Source organism: Aythya ferina, assembly GCF_964211825.1.
Source record: "Aythya ferina genome assembly, chromosome: 3".
NCBI lineage: Eukaryota > Metazoa > Chordata > Aves > Anseriformes > Anatidae > Aythya > Aythya ferina.
In genome coordinates, this window is record NC_140298.1 from 67,236,018 (window position 1) to 67,250,787 (window position 14,770).

The 14,770-nt window shown below is 34.9% G+C and overlaps 1 protein-coding gene across 6 annotated transcripts in view; it reads right to left on the minus strand.

Annotated features, from left to right (window-relative positions):
- Window positions 1-358: 358 nt before the first annotated feature.
- ASCC3 (activating signal cointegrator 1 complex subunit 3) overlaps window positions 359-14,770 on the minus strand; it is a 280,518-nt gene continuing 266,106 nt past the window's right edge. For all 6 annotated transcript variants that reach the window (XM_084513434.1, XM_084513436.1, XM_084513435.1 and 3 more), the window contains 5 exons: window positions 9,149-9,300; window positions 8,504-8,654; window positions 2,531-2,737; window positions 1,085-1,260; window positions 359-989 (listed from right to left, as the gene is read on the minus strand). In XM_084513434.1, the coding sequence (XP_084369560.1) occupies window positions 842-989; window positions 1,085-1,260; window positions 2,531-2,737; window positions 8,504-8,654; window positions 9,149-9,300 (834 nt within the window). In that variant the 3' untranslated portion in view covers window positions 359-841. The remainder of the gene's footprint in view (window positions 990-1,084; window positions 1,261-2,530; window positions 2,738-8,503; window positions 8,655-9,148; window positions 9,301-14,770) is intronic.

Sequence of the window (14,770 nt, forward strand, 5' to 3'; positions counted from 1 at the left end):
CCACTCTAGCACTTAAACCTAGACCATGACACATGTTTTTATTTGCCTTACTTCTTCAAAACCCAAGAAAAAACACTAAAGAAGCAGTTACACATATGTAATCGATATGTATGATGTATATGTATTATATGTAGAGAGTAAACTTTATGATCTATATAAATAGCATCATTTCTATACTGGAAACATTTTTGACTGTTTAGTATGCCTTTATAACCAGACTTACTGCATACATAATTAGTATAAATTTTTGAAAAATTTCCTTTAGATTATCACTTTTAAAATGTAGCATTGCATAAGAGGAGGATTTTGTTACTATATATCTTGTATGTTTTACACTGAAAAAAAATTGAATGCAAAATATTTTTATGGACATTTTATTAAACATGAAATATAACACATCCATCAATATTTTCAGCAGCTCTTAGATCAAATTTTGTATTTTTCCCTATAAATTAAAAAAAAAGTTGCTTATTTAAACTACATTAATACATAGGCTACAGAGCGCTTTTCAAAATGAAGACTATAGCCCTAAATTTGCGCAAATTACAGCATCTTTTATTTTGATGTGTCAAAATTGAATTACAGCAACTCTATCAGGAATAAAAAGATCAATATGACTTCCAAAAGAAAGATGCACCAAGAAAAGACAAAACTACAAAGGAGTAAGGCCACTGTGGCTAACTCTGTGTTACCAGAGTCGATACAGTAGTCACTTTCACTTTCCTAGTTGTCTTGAGGTTAGAAGTTGGTTCCACTAAGGCAAACGAATTTTTGGATGTCCAGAATGACCAGATATGTTAGCAGAAAGACCAGTTCTTCTAAACTGACTTTTCAGATCACCTTAGCTTAAAGTCAGGTGACTCATAGCATCAGATACCTCTGCTGTGGCTTGTGCTGAGGTACCAGCTGGGATAATATTCAGGTAAATATCGTACTGTTGGTCCATGCCAAGGTAGCTGTCACTCATGAGATACAATGTGTAGATACACCTAAAATGTAAAAAACAGAATCATTAGTTTGGAAATTAGGTCTCAGCCACTTGGAAGAGAGAATTATTGAGAACTTTTTTCTAAATTTGTCATACTTTCCAGGAGTCTCTGGAGTATAAAAAGCAACAGAGACAGTATTTCGATTTCTGACGTATCCAGTTCTCTTCAGGGCGATTAGTTCTTTTTTATCAACTTCTCCCAATATCAAAAACCATCCTTCATCTTTAACTTTGGGGAATCGGGGAGCCACTGCTTTACTGTCTTGCTTTCCCTGTTAGGGAAAAGAAACAGTTTAGTAAAACTGGAAATCATTGTTCCAAAATACCATTCTTCCTTGAATGAAAAACCACAAAAACACACACATGATTTTTTACATAATACTATAATTTAGCCAGATGCAAATTAAAATATTTTTATTTCTTTCCAGATGAAGACTTATATTCAAAATAAACAAACAGAGAAAAACAGTTCAAAGGGAAAAAAAAAACAAAAACAACACAACAGAATACAAGATATCATTCCACTTATTTTTTAAGCTATTTCAACTTGAATGGAAATACCGTTCCCTTTTTGTAATTTCATCTAATGTATCCCAAATGCTATTCTCAGCAGAAGGGTTAATTGTAAACCTTGTGTCTTTAAATAATGCTAAACAATATTGTTTAAGATTAATAGAAGGACAAAAACAAACAAACAAACAACAAAGAAAAGCACCTGAAATCTTTATTTCAGGTCGATATAGCAAAAAGAAAGATTATTCCAATTATTCTTTAAGACAGTGACTTTACTGCTGAAAGCTGAAGATAAAATGATGTATACTCAATCAGCATTCATTTTGTGCTCTGTAGATGGAAAGGTTTTACTGAAGATTTATACGGAAGAAAAAACACCTCCAAAGCAACGAAGCTTCTGAAACAGTTTGATCCAGCTGTTTCATACAAAAGAGGGATCAAATTCAGGGAAATGTTTATAAAACAGTGATCACTGCATGAAATGCTTCTGCTCCCTCCTTCTTTCCAGTTCAAATCAAATGGCTTACGGAGTAGCCTTACGGACCTTTTTTTCTTCCTACAGATTCCCTTGAGGCTGAAGATGTGTTACAAGTAGAAACATATTTATAGGTATGGGTTCTGGTATGCAATTTGGAGGTGCATGAGAATTTCATAGGAACACTTATAAACTGATTTGGGGAAGCAGGATATGTAAGAATATGAGTGATAAGAGTTTGGGTAGTGAAGTGAACATTTCTACTGCTATTGCTTTATAGTACCCAAGTAAATGAACTTTATGAATTCCTGTTTTGTAAAAAAAAAATAATGACAGACTTTTTTCATTGACGGTAACTGGTTTAGGATTTTACCTTTACCTCTATTTACTGTCCTACTACACCCTGAAAAACCATCTGCTTCACTACTAACACAGAAAAAGCTTTTAAAGTGTTTATAATTTACATAATTCTTAAACCATAAAAATATTGTTATGCTGTGTAAAGCATAAATGGAAAATTCTGCACTTGGGAAGGAAATAATAAATTTATCTACCTGATACCCCATCTGGGTTCTCTGCAGATTTATCTGGAGCACATATTCTTGATCAGCATGCAACTTGATCCATCTTTTGTCATCTCGTGTGTCTGTTGTCAACAGAGGAACAGGCACTTCGTTCTGAGGCTGCACTGCATCATCCCAACAGCCCTTAATGCTCAGGCTAATGTTCAGAATTGGCAAACGGGACAAGAAATTCCAAGCCTGTAGAAAAAACAGATCCCTGTGGTTTACAAGACAATCTATACAATTCAGACGACTGTCATAATAATAATTCAATGTGTGATTGACATTCTTATTCTATATTAATAATAATTTATTATGTATTGGAATATCATATTTAATAGTACAACTCTTCCAATCACAAACATAAAATACTTTTTCTTAACTTCTTACTCTAATTTCTTCTAAGCAAATAAAACAAATGTGAAACTCTCAAGCACATTATACATGCCTTACTAAGATTACTGATGTCTGAACACAGGAAAAATTCCTTACCACTCCCGATTAAAGTATTTTTTTCCTATAAGCCACTTAAAAACTAGTATAATTAAGTTTTAAATTAAACTTCCTTAGCATAATCCATAAAGAACAAGTCACTGCAGTGCTAATTAGCAATGGGCAAACCTCAGAGAGTTCAGAGGATCAGTTCAGATAATTAACCAAAAGTTCAACTGCATATCCAAAGTTATCCTGACTTTTTTTTTTTTAAGGTTTTCTTCCATCGATCTTCATGAACCCTTCTTCTTACAATCCTCCAGAGTAATCTTAAGTCTGTCATTTCTTGCGAACTGCAACAGGCCTTCAACTTTTATCTTTGCACAGAGAACCGTGGCTAGAGGCATACGATTTATGTAGCTGAATGTGGCAGTTTCTTCAACCTTACATGTGGCAATTCATGAAGCATCCTGAAAATGCAACCCTACATATTTCTCATTTGGGTCTCCATCAGACAAGCAAAAGCACTGCTGAGAAGCTGTGACAAAACTGGAGGGAAGTAACACAGGCCTTCATTTAGTAAAAATCAGCATATTCACTTGATGAAATCTTTTAGGAAGAAGGAATAACAAACTTTGCTGTGGAATGGTGGCAGTGATTTGTGGCCTCGCTAGGGGTGAAAAAGATAGATGAGGTTGACGCTGGAAGAAAAACAAATGAAAACAACCACCACCACCCTCTACTCTGCCCTCCTTCCCTTCCATCCCCAAAACAAAGCAACATAGAGGGCAGGAAGGAGAACAAGGGAAGAATACTGATCTTGGTAAGGTGCCAGCAGGTGGGATCTTGTGGGAATGAAGAGAGTAGGCTCATTCACATGGGCAATACTGGCATAGAACAGAAATGTTTTATTTGGAAAAAGGCTGAAGTATACATACCTACATATTTTATGTATCGTTTAGACTGTCTTGTGTTTTAACAGAATCTGTTTTCATTTGGATTATGCTTGATGCATCTCTGATTACTTTTTCTGAGCTGGAAGGTCTAGAGCTGTAGCAAAAGTTAGGTTTGATTTTTGCAGACACCAATACCAAGATTCATCCTTACAACAATGGTGTATGTTAATACACGATTAGGGATACAGCAGCCAGGGTGAGTACAACTAAGATTGCACTGCCATAGGAAAAGGTTTTGTGTGCCTCTCTCCCACAGCAAGCTGTCCCCCCTTCCATCCCCAGTGGGTTGGCACTGCCATACTGTGGTTGTGCAGCTAGATGGATCAGCTTGCTAATCATTTTGGTGACAGCATGAACTTAGATCAGCTTAAAGCTGATTGTGGAAGCCTATCCTGTAATCCTGTGAGCCCTCTAAATAAGCATGAACCTGAAAGAAGTGCTCCTGCCTGCTCCCCTGCTGGCACACGCATTCACTAGCCACTTGGCCACAGGCCATTTTGACTGTCAGCGAGAGGGCTGATGTGATCCCTCCTCCCCTCATCCCCAGATGCTCCTTCCCACCTCCTCACTTGAACCATTTGTGCAGCTGTGCAGCAAGCCAGGTCAGGAGAGGTGAAAATGGCACGGGGAGGGCAGAACTGCCCATTTCGGCTGCGGCGCAGACTTAGGTTGGATTAAAATGGCTGCATTACCATAGCCCATCTGAAATAAATGAGAAAACTGATTTAGGCTAAAACTAATCTCTTTCTCTCTTCCCTCTTGTGTGTGCTGCATAAACAGCTGTGTCCGTTCAATGGAGAAGGTGGGGAGGGCCAGCTGTGAGCGCTCACAGAGCTGGAGTGTACAACAGGACACTGACAAATTGCATTCATGTTCCAATGCTTTAGTTTATAAAAGATAGGAACACTGTAACAGAAAACAGAATACAACAGCCAGAGCGTTAAGGGAAAAGATAGATTCCTTTCTGTCCCGGTTCTGAAAAGAAGGGGAAAAAAGGCAGCACCTCGAAGGTGAAAAAACACCAAAGGCATTCTTAATGAAATATTAGTTGCCAAGATTTTGCTACATTTAACACATAAGACCATAATAAAATCATCACCAGCAGATCACACCAGGTGAGACAACTTGTGTAGTTACACCTTAACTGGCAAATAGATTTTCTGTTTAATGTAGATGTTTTTAGGATGAATCTTATTGATGAATCTGCAGACCTACTGTGTGAGATTCTTCATGCACCGTAGCAGTGTACTTGTTGCTGTTTTCAGAAGAGGCACTCTGATCTATACCAACCCGGTGACCATCCCTTTTATTATACTTTGGATATTGTTTATTTAGTAAATTTTTATGCATGCTATCTTGCGGGACAAGGCCTGTTATAATTATGTTAGAAGAAAGTTTAATTTTAGAAGTGGTTATTCTGTATTAACTCCTTTTGTGACGTTACCTGTTGCTCTGTTGAAGACTCTCATTTGGTCCTGTTAATACTATACAAGGCTACAAATTTTATGTGTCAAAGGCTGTCATGTTCTCACGTAGCTTTTACAGTGCAAACAAAGCAAAGTAACTCTGAATAACATCTTAATCAGATAAGAAGGCAGTTGTAATACGTCATTCTCCAAGTCTTATGTTTTTGAAAATTGAAGAGAAAGTTAGTGCTGCTTGATCACTGATGCACCATTGACAACAGGCTGTCTTTTTATCATCCATGCAATTTTGATAAAATATAGTGATGCTTTTCTCATTGAGGGAGAAGTTGAGTAGTAGCAGATAAAAATGAAAAAGAAGATTACAGAAACACAGATACTTCCAGAGTAAAAGCAGGTAATACCAGAGCAGAGCTAATGTTCTTTAAATGTTGGGGTTGCTTTTTTGTCTTTCAATAATATAAATAACCAGCTTAGTATTGTAAAAGGTGCCTAATTGCCTTAGAAACTGAAAAGCATCGCTAAAAAATACAACTCAGAATGAATCACTGGAACAAACTTGAAGCTTAAAGCCAAAGATCAGAGTTACAGTCTATATAGTTTTTGAATAGCTGTTGAATTTAAAGTCCAGGTGATATTCAGTTATGTTTAGGCTTGTAACTAATATTTGCAAAATTAAGCTCAGACTCCCATATCATTTAGATATTGACTATTCTATTTTTTTTCCCCTGTTTAGGATTACATAAGCACATATTCACTCCTTTAAAATGTATCAATGCACCTAATGGATGAATTTACATATACTATATATAGATCTTTAGCTTTATCTTTATATAACTTTATCTTTTATATACATAACTTTATATCAAACCCATAGATTCAAAATATAACACATTAGAAATTCTTCATGAACCTTTAATAACATCATTAACAATTTTGCCAATAAACTTTCCCCAAGACTTAGGTTAATATTCCAAATCTATGAGCAGCTTCAAGAACTGCTATTAATTAATTACCAATCTGCTTAAAAGATATTTTCTTCTTTTGAAATGTGAAATTTCTTTCCTTTTCCTGTCTTCCCCAAATTTATAAAGCTTAAACTGTTTTTTTTTTTTTTTTTTTTTTAACCATTTTTGTGCTAGTAACATGTTTAAAATACAGGTTCAATATATTATGAGTGAGAAGTAAAAGGTTTATAAGTAAAAGAATGTTTTAGGAATTTTTGTGGTGTAGTTACCACTTTATTTGACTTTGTCCAGGTCTGATTCCAGAATGCTAGGTTTAAAGTCTGTAATTTTGTATTTTTTTCATTATAGGAACTATATTATAAAGGTACTTTCCTTTATTGGAGATATTTTCTCTTGGCTGGCCCTAGTTTAAGTGCACATTAAATATGTGACTTTAAATATGAAGGTACTCAACAGGCAGTCTCAATATAAATTTTAATTCTATGCAAGCTATTATGACAGTTTTTTACTGGATAAAAAAAGCCATAAAATATAAAATGTTGGTATAAAGGTTCACTTTTGCAATGACCCGAGTAACACAGTCATGGCTTTGCAATACCCAGTATGGCCATTCCCAACTCACAGAAATGAAATTTTCTCCTTATACAATGCTGAGGCAGTATGTTTTTTTTCCTCTTATATGCATCTATATTTACAAACATAGACATATAGAGGCATAGAGTCATTCACAGTGTGAATGTACACACCACATACACACAAGCTATTTTTGAGGAAACTGCTAAGACATTTCAATACCAGCCAAACATATTTATCTGAGGATTAATCTTCATCTATTGAATCAGACAAGAACACTGCCATGCATACAATTATTTAATTAGCAGCCAAATCCTCTGCCAGTCAGCAGCCGCTCCAGGCATACTGATGGGGCAGTAGATGCAAATCTCACAGTAGTACTGCTTTTTCTCATTACTACTGCAATTAGCACTTAAATTGATGCTTTAAACATACTAATTTCTGGAATAATTCAGGATTTGTATGTTACCTGGGATCGCCTCACTGCAGAGACGACACCAGATTGCTACGCAAATTGAAGCACTTTTGAGCCAAATAACCATCATCATATCAGACAGAGCCAATTTGCATTTGCTTTTAAAGATAACAGAATGGCAATTTATGCAAATAAATTAAGTAAGTTTACTTCTGAGTTCTCCCTGAACTAATTATAACAATGTTCTAATTTTTTATCACATCTAAAAGTTGGACTGAAATCAATGTGTATTATGTTAGAAATCTGTTGTTAAAGGAAGCCTTGTTTTGATGTCAATACATTTTCTCAATTCAGAATTTTGATGGTAATTTAGTTAGAAATGCAGATGTCTGTTAGAGACATTTAAATACTTTTCTTCTTGTTTGCATACCAGTAAAAGGTTTAACTGAAGCTGAACAGTCAAACACAGGACATATTGCTGTCCTTTTAAATATTCAAATAAAAATCATGTGAAGTATAGCTTTTGAAGTTTTCCTCTTTCATACATTTATTTGAAATCAATAGGCTTATCATGTGATGAATACTATGGAAGTAAAAAAAATAGTCCTTTTTTAGGACTAAAGCTGTCCTTTGCTGGAAACTGCTTGAAAAAAAAACTGAAAATAAGATCTGAGAGCAGCTTCAACATTTTGAGAATTTTTTTTCCTCCCTGTGAAATTTTATCTGCTTTTTCTGTTTCAAATAGAAAATGAGCACTGGATCTTTTACTAAAGGTATTTTCAGAATAAAAGATGTCTGACAGACCACTTCAGAAACCACCTATGATGACATTTGCATTCCTAGTGCATATCTGGCTATGAAAAGGTGGATAACACCTAGAAGATTGTACAACCTAGACAAGCATCTTTAGAGCAAGGAGATGTGTTTATCAGCCATAAACCAGATAAACCAATCAGCCATAAACCAACATAAACCAATGTTTTCAGTAAATAGAGAATAAGAGAAAATAATATTGAGAAAATAGGCTGAGAAGAACCTCTGTAAAGCCAGCAGTGCCTTTGAAATTAGAGCAATGAATATATTACACTTTATATGGAATAATCATGTGCTATTAACTGAAGGGGAGAGAGTATTTCTTTTCCCAACTACTTTTTCTTTCCTATCGTACTGATAATGACCAAGATTGAAAGTATTACCTGTGAAATGTGTGCTGTTTGCAATTCACTGTCCACAATGGAAGCAAAAACATTCTCTCTTCCTTCACAGGCAGCCATGAGTTCAGGAAGACACTCAATAGGTCCTTGGTAACCTCCGTGCACACTCTTCCTTTTTTCTTGGCTCCACTTCCTGATACAGGCAGAAAAACATTTCCAGGGAGGGAAAGCGAACATTTATTTTCAGTTGTTTTGGTGGTAAATATCCATGCTGGTTTCAGTTATTAAATGCTGGTCATTTGTTTTTTGGCAGCACTAATTATTTATTGCATCTATAGAGCTCAGCACTATGATATTAAGATGGACACAATGTATTTTTATAATGGATTAAAATAAAGAGGTAATTAATATACAGAGTTAGATTTGTTAGAACTTGGAACCCTTCCAGTGATCTCTTGTTCATTTGTCTGGAATCATGGCTCTCAAAATAATCTGTGTGGGTTAATTAATCAATGAATATTGAAAACAGAAACAAAACCTCCATTTGGGAAAGCAGCACTGTGAAAGAATGAGTTTGCTTCTGTTACTTTAATGAACATTCTTGGGCACAACAATGACATTCAAACACTACCAGCAGCCAGGTGGAATGAAATTGCAAACCTGCAAACACTTGGAATAGGTACATACCGAAAAAGGTAAAGATGGTGTACTTCTATATTGGGCAAAGTAAGCAGGGAAGAGTCGTGTATCCATCTACCCTGAACCACCATCTGCACCAAATTGGTTATATTCAGAGCAGTCACCAGCCAGCCATGATGTGCTGCAACATCCAGCATTGCCTAATCAAAGGAGACATATATAAAAAGAGAAAAAGCAAGTATAATTGTATTTCTGGTTCATACAAATAAGAACATTAATTTAATGTTTAACATACATGAATTTCTAGGCCTTCCATGGAGGAATCTAATGCAACTTCTACTGATGGCAGTAGGCACCTTTTGAATTAACCTTGAAAAAAGATGGATTGCATCCTGCATCATCAACTGCTACCCTTGAAAAGGTGACTAATTTACACCATGTTTTGGGGTGGGGGGGAGGTGGGAGCAGAAGGTGGATCTTTTCCTTAAAAATAACCTCTCTTTTACATGATACTACTGAGAATGAAAAGAATAAATCTCAAAGTTCACTGGAAAGGAAGATGTTAATTCACTGCAGTACTAGTTCATGTTTTGACATAAGAGCTTTACCACATTTGTGTAATTATTCAAAAAATATTTGGTCTATTTAAGAACGACAACATATTTACATTTGTTCCAAAATTAATACCAACATCACTTACCAGTAGCAGTTACTATTACTCCCATTTCAAACCTAAGGAATTTAAAAAGTGTGTCCTGAATGGGACTAGACAGAAACCTGAAATTAGTGTACTGGGCATTTTGAGGTTTCGTTCGACACTGACACCTAACTTTAAATCTTGAAGAAAGATTACAAAACAGCTAATCGTTTACGTGGGTTGAGTAAGACCAGTCAGCAACAACACAGATTTCACTCTTTACACTGTATACAGCTGATTGTTTAGATAATGAGGGATGTCTGGCTGTCACTTTGGCATCTCTATGCTGAATCTGAAAGGCTTTCCCCAAGAACATTAAAAAAAAGAACAATCAACCAAACAAAAAAAAACATCCAGATACACGTCACGCTTAAAAGTGTTAATGGTCATCCTGCTTTCTTGTGAGTTCCCTTTCCATTTATATGTCCACATTTTAGACAACATAAGTGAAAGCTATACTCTAATATCACTAGCATAAAGATCTAACTCTGCAAAATTCGTTACAGAGCATACATTGTGAGTGGTCCTATTGACGTGAAAAAGAAATATTTTTTTTTTTTTTTTTTTTTTTTTCCTGAGACTGAAGCTGAATTGTATTTGGTTAGTCTGAAGGAGAATTTAAGAATTCATCCAAAGGAGAAAGAACCAAGCACAAGCTTTCATCTTCAATGTAATTTTTTAAATAGTGGATGCAGTTATTTGTATATATACTTTCTACCCTGTCTACGGTACATTAAAGCAACTAATATGATTTATGGGAGTATTTCAGCAGGTGAAGAAAATTAAACTATATGTTTGTTCTCTAATTTTCTTGTTTAATGCCACTGTAATCACAATAAAGTCTGTGTTTTCATATTACAGCACTCCAACTCAGTACAAAGTCACATATTTAAAAGTGGTTTGCCATGTAGAAAATTTGATTAAAATACTGGAAAATGTTTTTTCAAGAAAGCAAGAAAACAGTCTGGCATATTGAACAGTTTCCATGCTTCTTTAAATATTATCTTCTTGATATTAGGAGAACTGTAGTTTGATTTTAGGACTAGGCTTAGGATGTTTTCATGGGTTTTTCTTTACAAGACAAATTATACTGGTTGATACTTTCATAGACAGCCCATAGCCTGCATAATTTTAATGTATTTTCCAGCCACTAGTGTAATGACAGGATGCTGTCTATGTAAGTCTTTACATTTAATCAAATGTTTTACAGACAAACAAAAGGCAGCATTTACTTAAGGCAAACTAAACAGTGAAATCTTCTTTAAACAAAGGAGCTGTTTACACATGCAGAGCTATTTCAATTAAATTACACTGATTCTGGAGAAACGCTGAGTTTAAAGACACAAGTTAGTTTCAGTCATGGTCAGTCACACAGTTTATTTTAGCAGTTTACAATGCAATTTCAACAGGTTTTATTTCAGATCACACTGAAAAGATCACTGACACTTAGAAAAATATTTAAGGTGTTATCCTGAATTACACAAATGTTGTCTCATTTCTCATGAGTTGTGGATAAAGTGCCTTTCAGCTAATAATGAACTAGATTTAACATTCTTTTTTTTTTTTTTTTTTTTTTTTGAGGAACAGTCATAGTACCCTGAAACAACGATCCTCTTTACCCTAGAAGTACCTCACGGCCCAACAGCAACTGTTTTCTGTCTTTTCACTTGGCTTGCCAAGGTGATTTCCAGGTATGATTATCTTAACCATTAGGAAACAAGATTATGTTTGAAATCACACTTGAACAGCTTTACGGCCTAGAGATGTATGCGTTGGTTCACATCATTTTTAGTCAGATAAAGACAGAATTGTTCTCAGCATTTATCAGAGTGAATCTTGGCTTTTAAACTTAGAGGATGGGTTGTTCTTTACCTGCTTCCACATCTCGAAAGATACATGGTACTGTCAGTGCCTCTCAGCCTGATGCTCAGACAGTGTTTTATCTCCCTCCTATTTTACACTACTTGATTCTTTCTCTTTCCTTTCTGCTATTCTGGCATAGCCTAAAACATCACGTTCCTCAATCATGAAACTGCTCTATGTACATTAATAATAATGGATACATACTTATCCTGCCTTCTCCATGAACAGCAAGAAGAATACAGTAAGCTGTATTTTCAGTCAGCATAAAGCAGTGGTATTTTCATAAAATGCTTCTGAGGATAGATGTACAACATTGTTTTCATTGTTTTCTTTCTTTCTTTCTTTTTTTTTTCTTTTTTTTTTTTTTTTTAATCTATTCCCCTACTCTCACCCTTTTAGCAGAGGCTTGAAAAGGGGAAAAGGAAGAGAGAAGACGTAAGAGAAAGATAAATCTAAAACAAGCTATACTCTGAAATTAACTGGAGGATCCTTTCACATAGAAAATCTCCTAGAAATTGATAGAGGCCTGCAGATAGATATCCCGTAGGGAGTAAGGAAAGCCTGTGCATGTGAGACTCTGTGTTCCACATTGTTATAATGAATCCACATGGCAAATCCTCTTTTCCTCCTTATTTTCTGCTTCTTCACCCATAGAATTTATTCACAGCATCTCTATCTGGATGTGAAATCCAAGACAGTGACATTGTGAAAAAGTCAGAACAATGGTAAAGTTGGCTTGTTTCATCTGCTGCCTTGGAAACCTACACATGCTTCATTTTCTCCTAAGTGTAAAACACACATGCTTGATATTCAAATTGTTATTGAAATTCTTATAAATACTCAAAGTAACAAATTGAGCCGTTTTCCTTCAAATTAGCACAACTATAAAAAGAAAAAAATGTAAAAGAAAAATTAATAATTACTTAATATTTGTCATCTGATGAACAATATTTATGTTCTCCAGTTGCTTCTTGTTTTTACTGTTGTTTTTTTTTTTTTTTTTTTTTTTTTTCTGGAAATTTGTTACTTCTTAACTTTAATTCTTATTTTGCAAAGGTGTAAGAAATTTCTAAATATTTAGCAGCTGATAGGATTGGAATAGATTAAGAATATCATTCTAAACTGAAAATGGCACAAGTTGTTCATCTACCTATTTAGCCTCAGAATTTCTTGCCAACACAAGATAATTTCATCAGAGAGAAAAATTTAAAAGAGAAGAGAGAAGAGGACAGCGAGTGCAAAAGTGACACAAGATAAAACTATAAAGATGCTTTTACTTACAGAAAACAAACTATATATTTTAGTAAACCAACAATTAAAAAAAAGCCTGATGTCCACTGCTTTTTAACCTACAGTGGAAATGAGGGGGGTAAATAGATGGAGTGAAGGGAAATATTGTTTGTTATAATGAAAAATACTTACCATTGTCTTATTTGGGCTTCTTTCTACACTTCGGAGAATAAAACCAGAGGCATACAGTGAGATGGGTTTTGATGAAAGAATCAGATTTTAGCTCTTAAGCCTTTCCAGTGTCATGCTCTGACAACCATGAAGTAATAACAGCAATTATTAAACGTGTCCTTTAGCATTTTAGCCATCATTACCAAAAATAATTTGACTTGTACAACAAGTCAACAAGGGAAGCAACTTGCTGTAAACCATGGTAGGGTTAGGGCAGAAACAATGCTCAATGAATGAATGATGTATCTTATGGGGTATGGCAAAGATTTTCATTTTGATGATATTCAGAATTGAACGTCAAAATGTTTGGAACAAAATCTCTTGCTATTTCTTTCTTCACGGTGGAGGAGCATTAGTACCAAGCCCTACGCATTCTATTACCAATTTTCCATCAGCTCATTTTTGGGAGCAATGTTTGGTTAAAATACTGAACTATTTAAAATGATCAAATCGTACCTTTCTGATCTAGAGTGAATCCGAATGTTTTTACTGATGCTTGGAATTTGAATGATGTTATCTTGAGGGAAAGCAAAGATGGAGGCAGGATGTAGGAGAAGTGATTATATGACATAGAAGTGATAGCAAAAAAATCCTTTTCTCTGTTGTTTTTAAGCACTCTGTGTTCAAAACAGCAGATAATAAATAGTTCCCTAATGAACAACCCTTCCCCCCTCATTCAGATTTGTCTAGCAACAGAAATGTCCTGATTCCAAATATTTTACTTTAGAAGCTTTTTGCAAAACTTTAACACTGTTTTTGCAATAATGTTTGCGTCCTTCATTTGAAATACAGATACTCCAGATCAGTCTTGTATGACTGGATGGGTGGCAGGCAACCAGAGACTGTACAACCAGTAGAGCTTCTGACCTACTGAAATGACTTAAATAGCTTTTTTCTTCAAGGTAAGATATTGAAATGTTAAAATAAAACAGCTTGCATCTTAACAGAGATCGTATACTGTGTGAACTATTCTTTATTATTGTTTGAACTCACCTGTTTTATACAGCTCTGAAAACACTAAGCATTCTGCTTAAATACTGTAAATATAAATGTAAACATTGCATATATAAATATTGATATTTTTGGCTAAATTATATCAAGAAAGGTGGCAATGAAGCCAAATGAACAGTGAGAACAGCTCTGGATAAAGAAGCTAGCTAAGTGGACTAAGGTAACTTATGGCTGAGAATCACATCTGTGATTACTCAGCTGAAAGTAAACTGCCTACAGTGATGCTATTGGTGGTAATGCTTTGGTGGGTGGGAGCTGAAACTTCAGGAGTACCTAAGGTGAGTTACATGGCTCAAATTTTCCCACTCTTTAAAGATTCATTTTACTTTTTGTATCAGTGTGTCGTAGACTACAGTACATTCTTGAGTACCTTCATTTGGGAAATTGAAGGTTTCTACACTACTCTGTACAGTGTTGCAGGCAGAAACACATTCACCTTAGAATGAAACATTACATTACACACATTACATTAGTAAAATAAATCCAACACATTCTCAGACAAACAAATACAAATCTTATTCTTCACTACAAATCTTATTCTGAAGTGATGCCTTGAGAAAGGAAACAGATATATAAAAGAAATAAACTCTGTGAGACTAAAATACTTCAAATTTATTGCACAATTAAGTTAAAAAAGA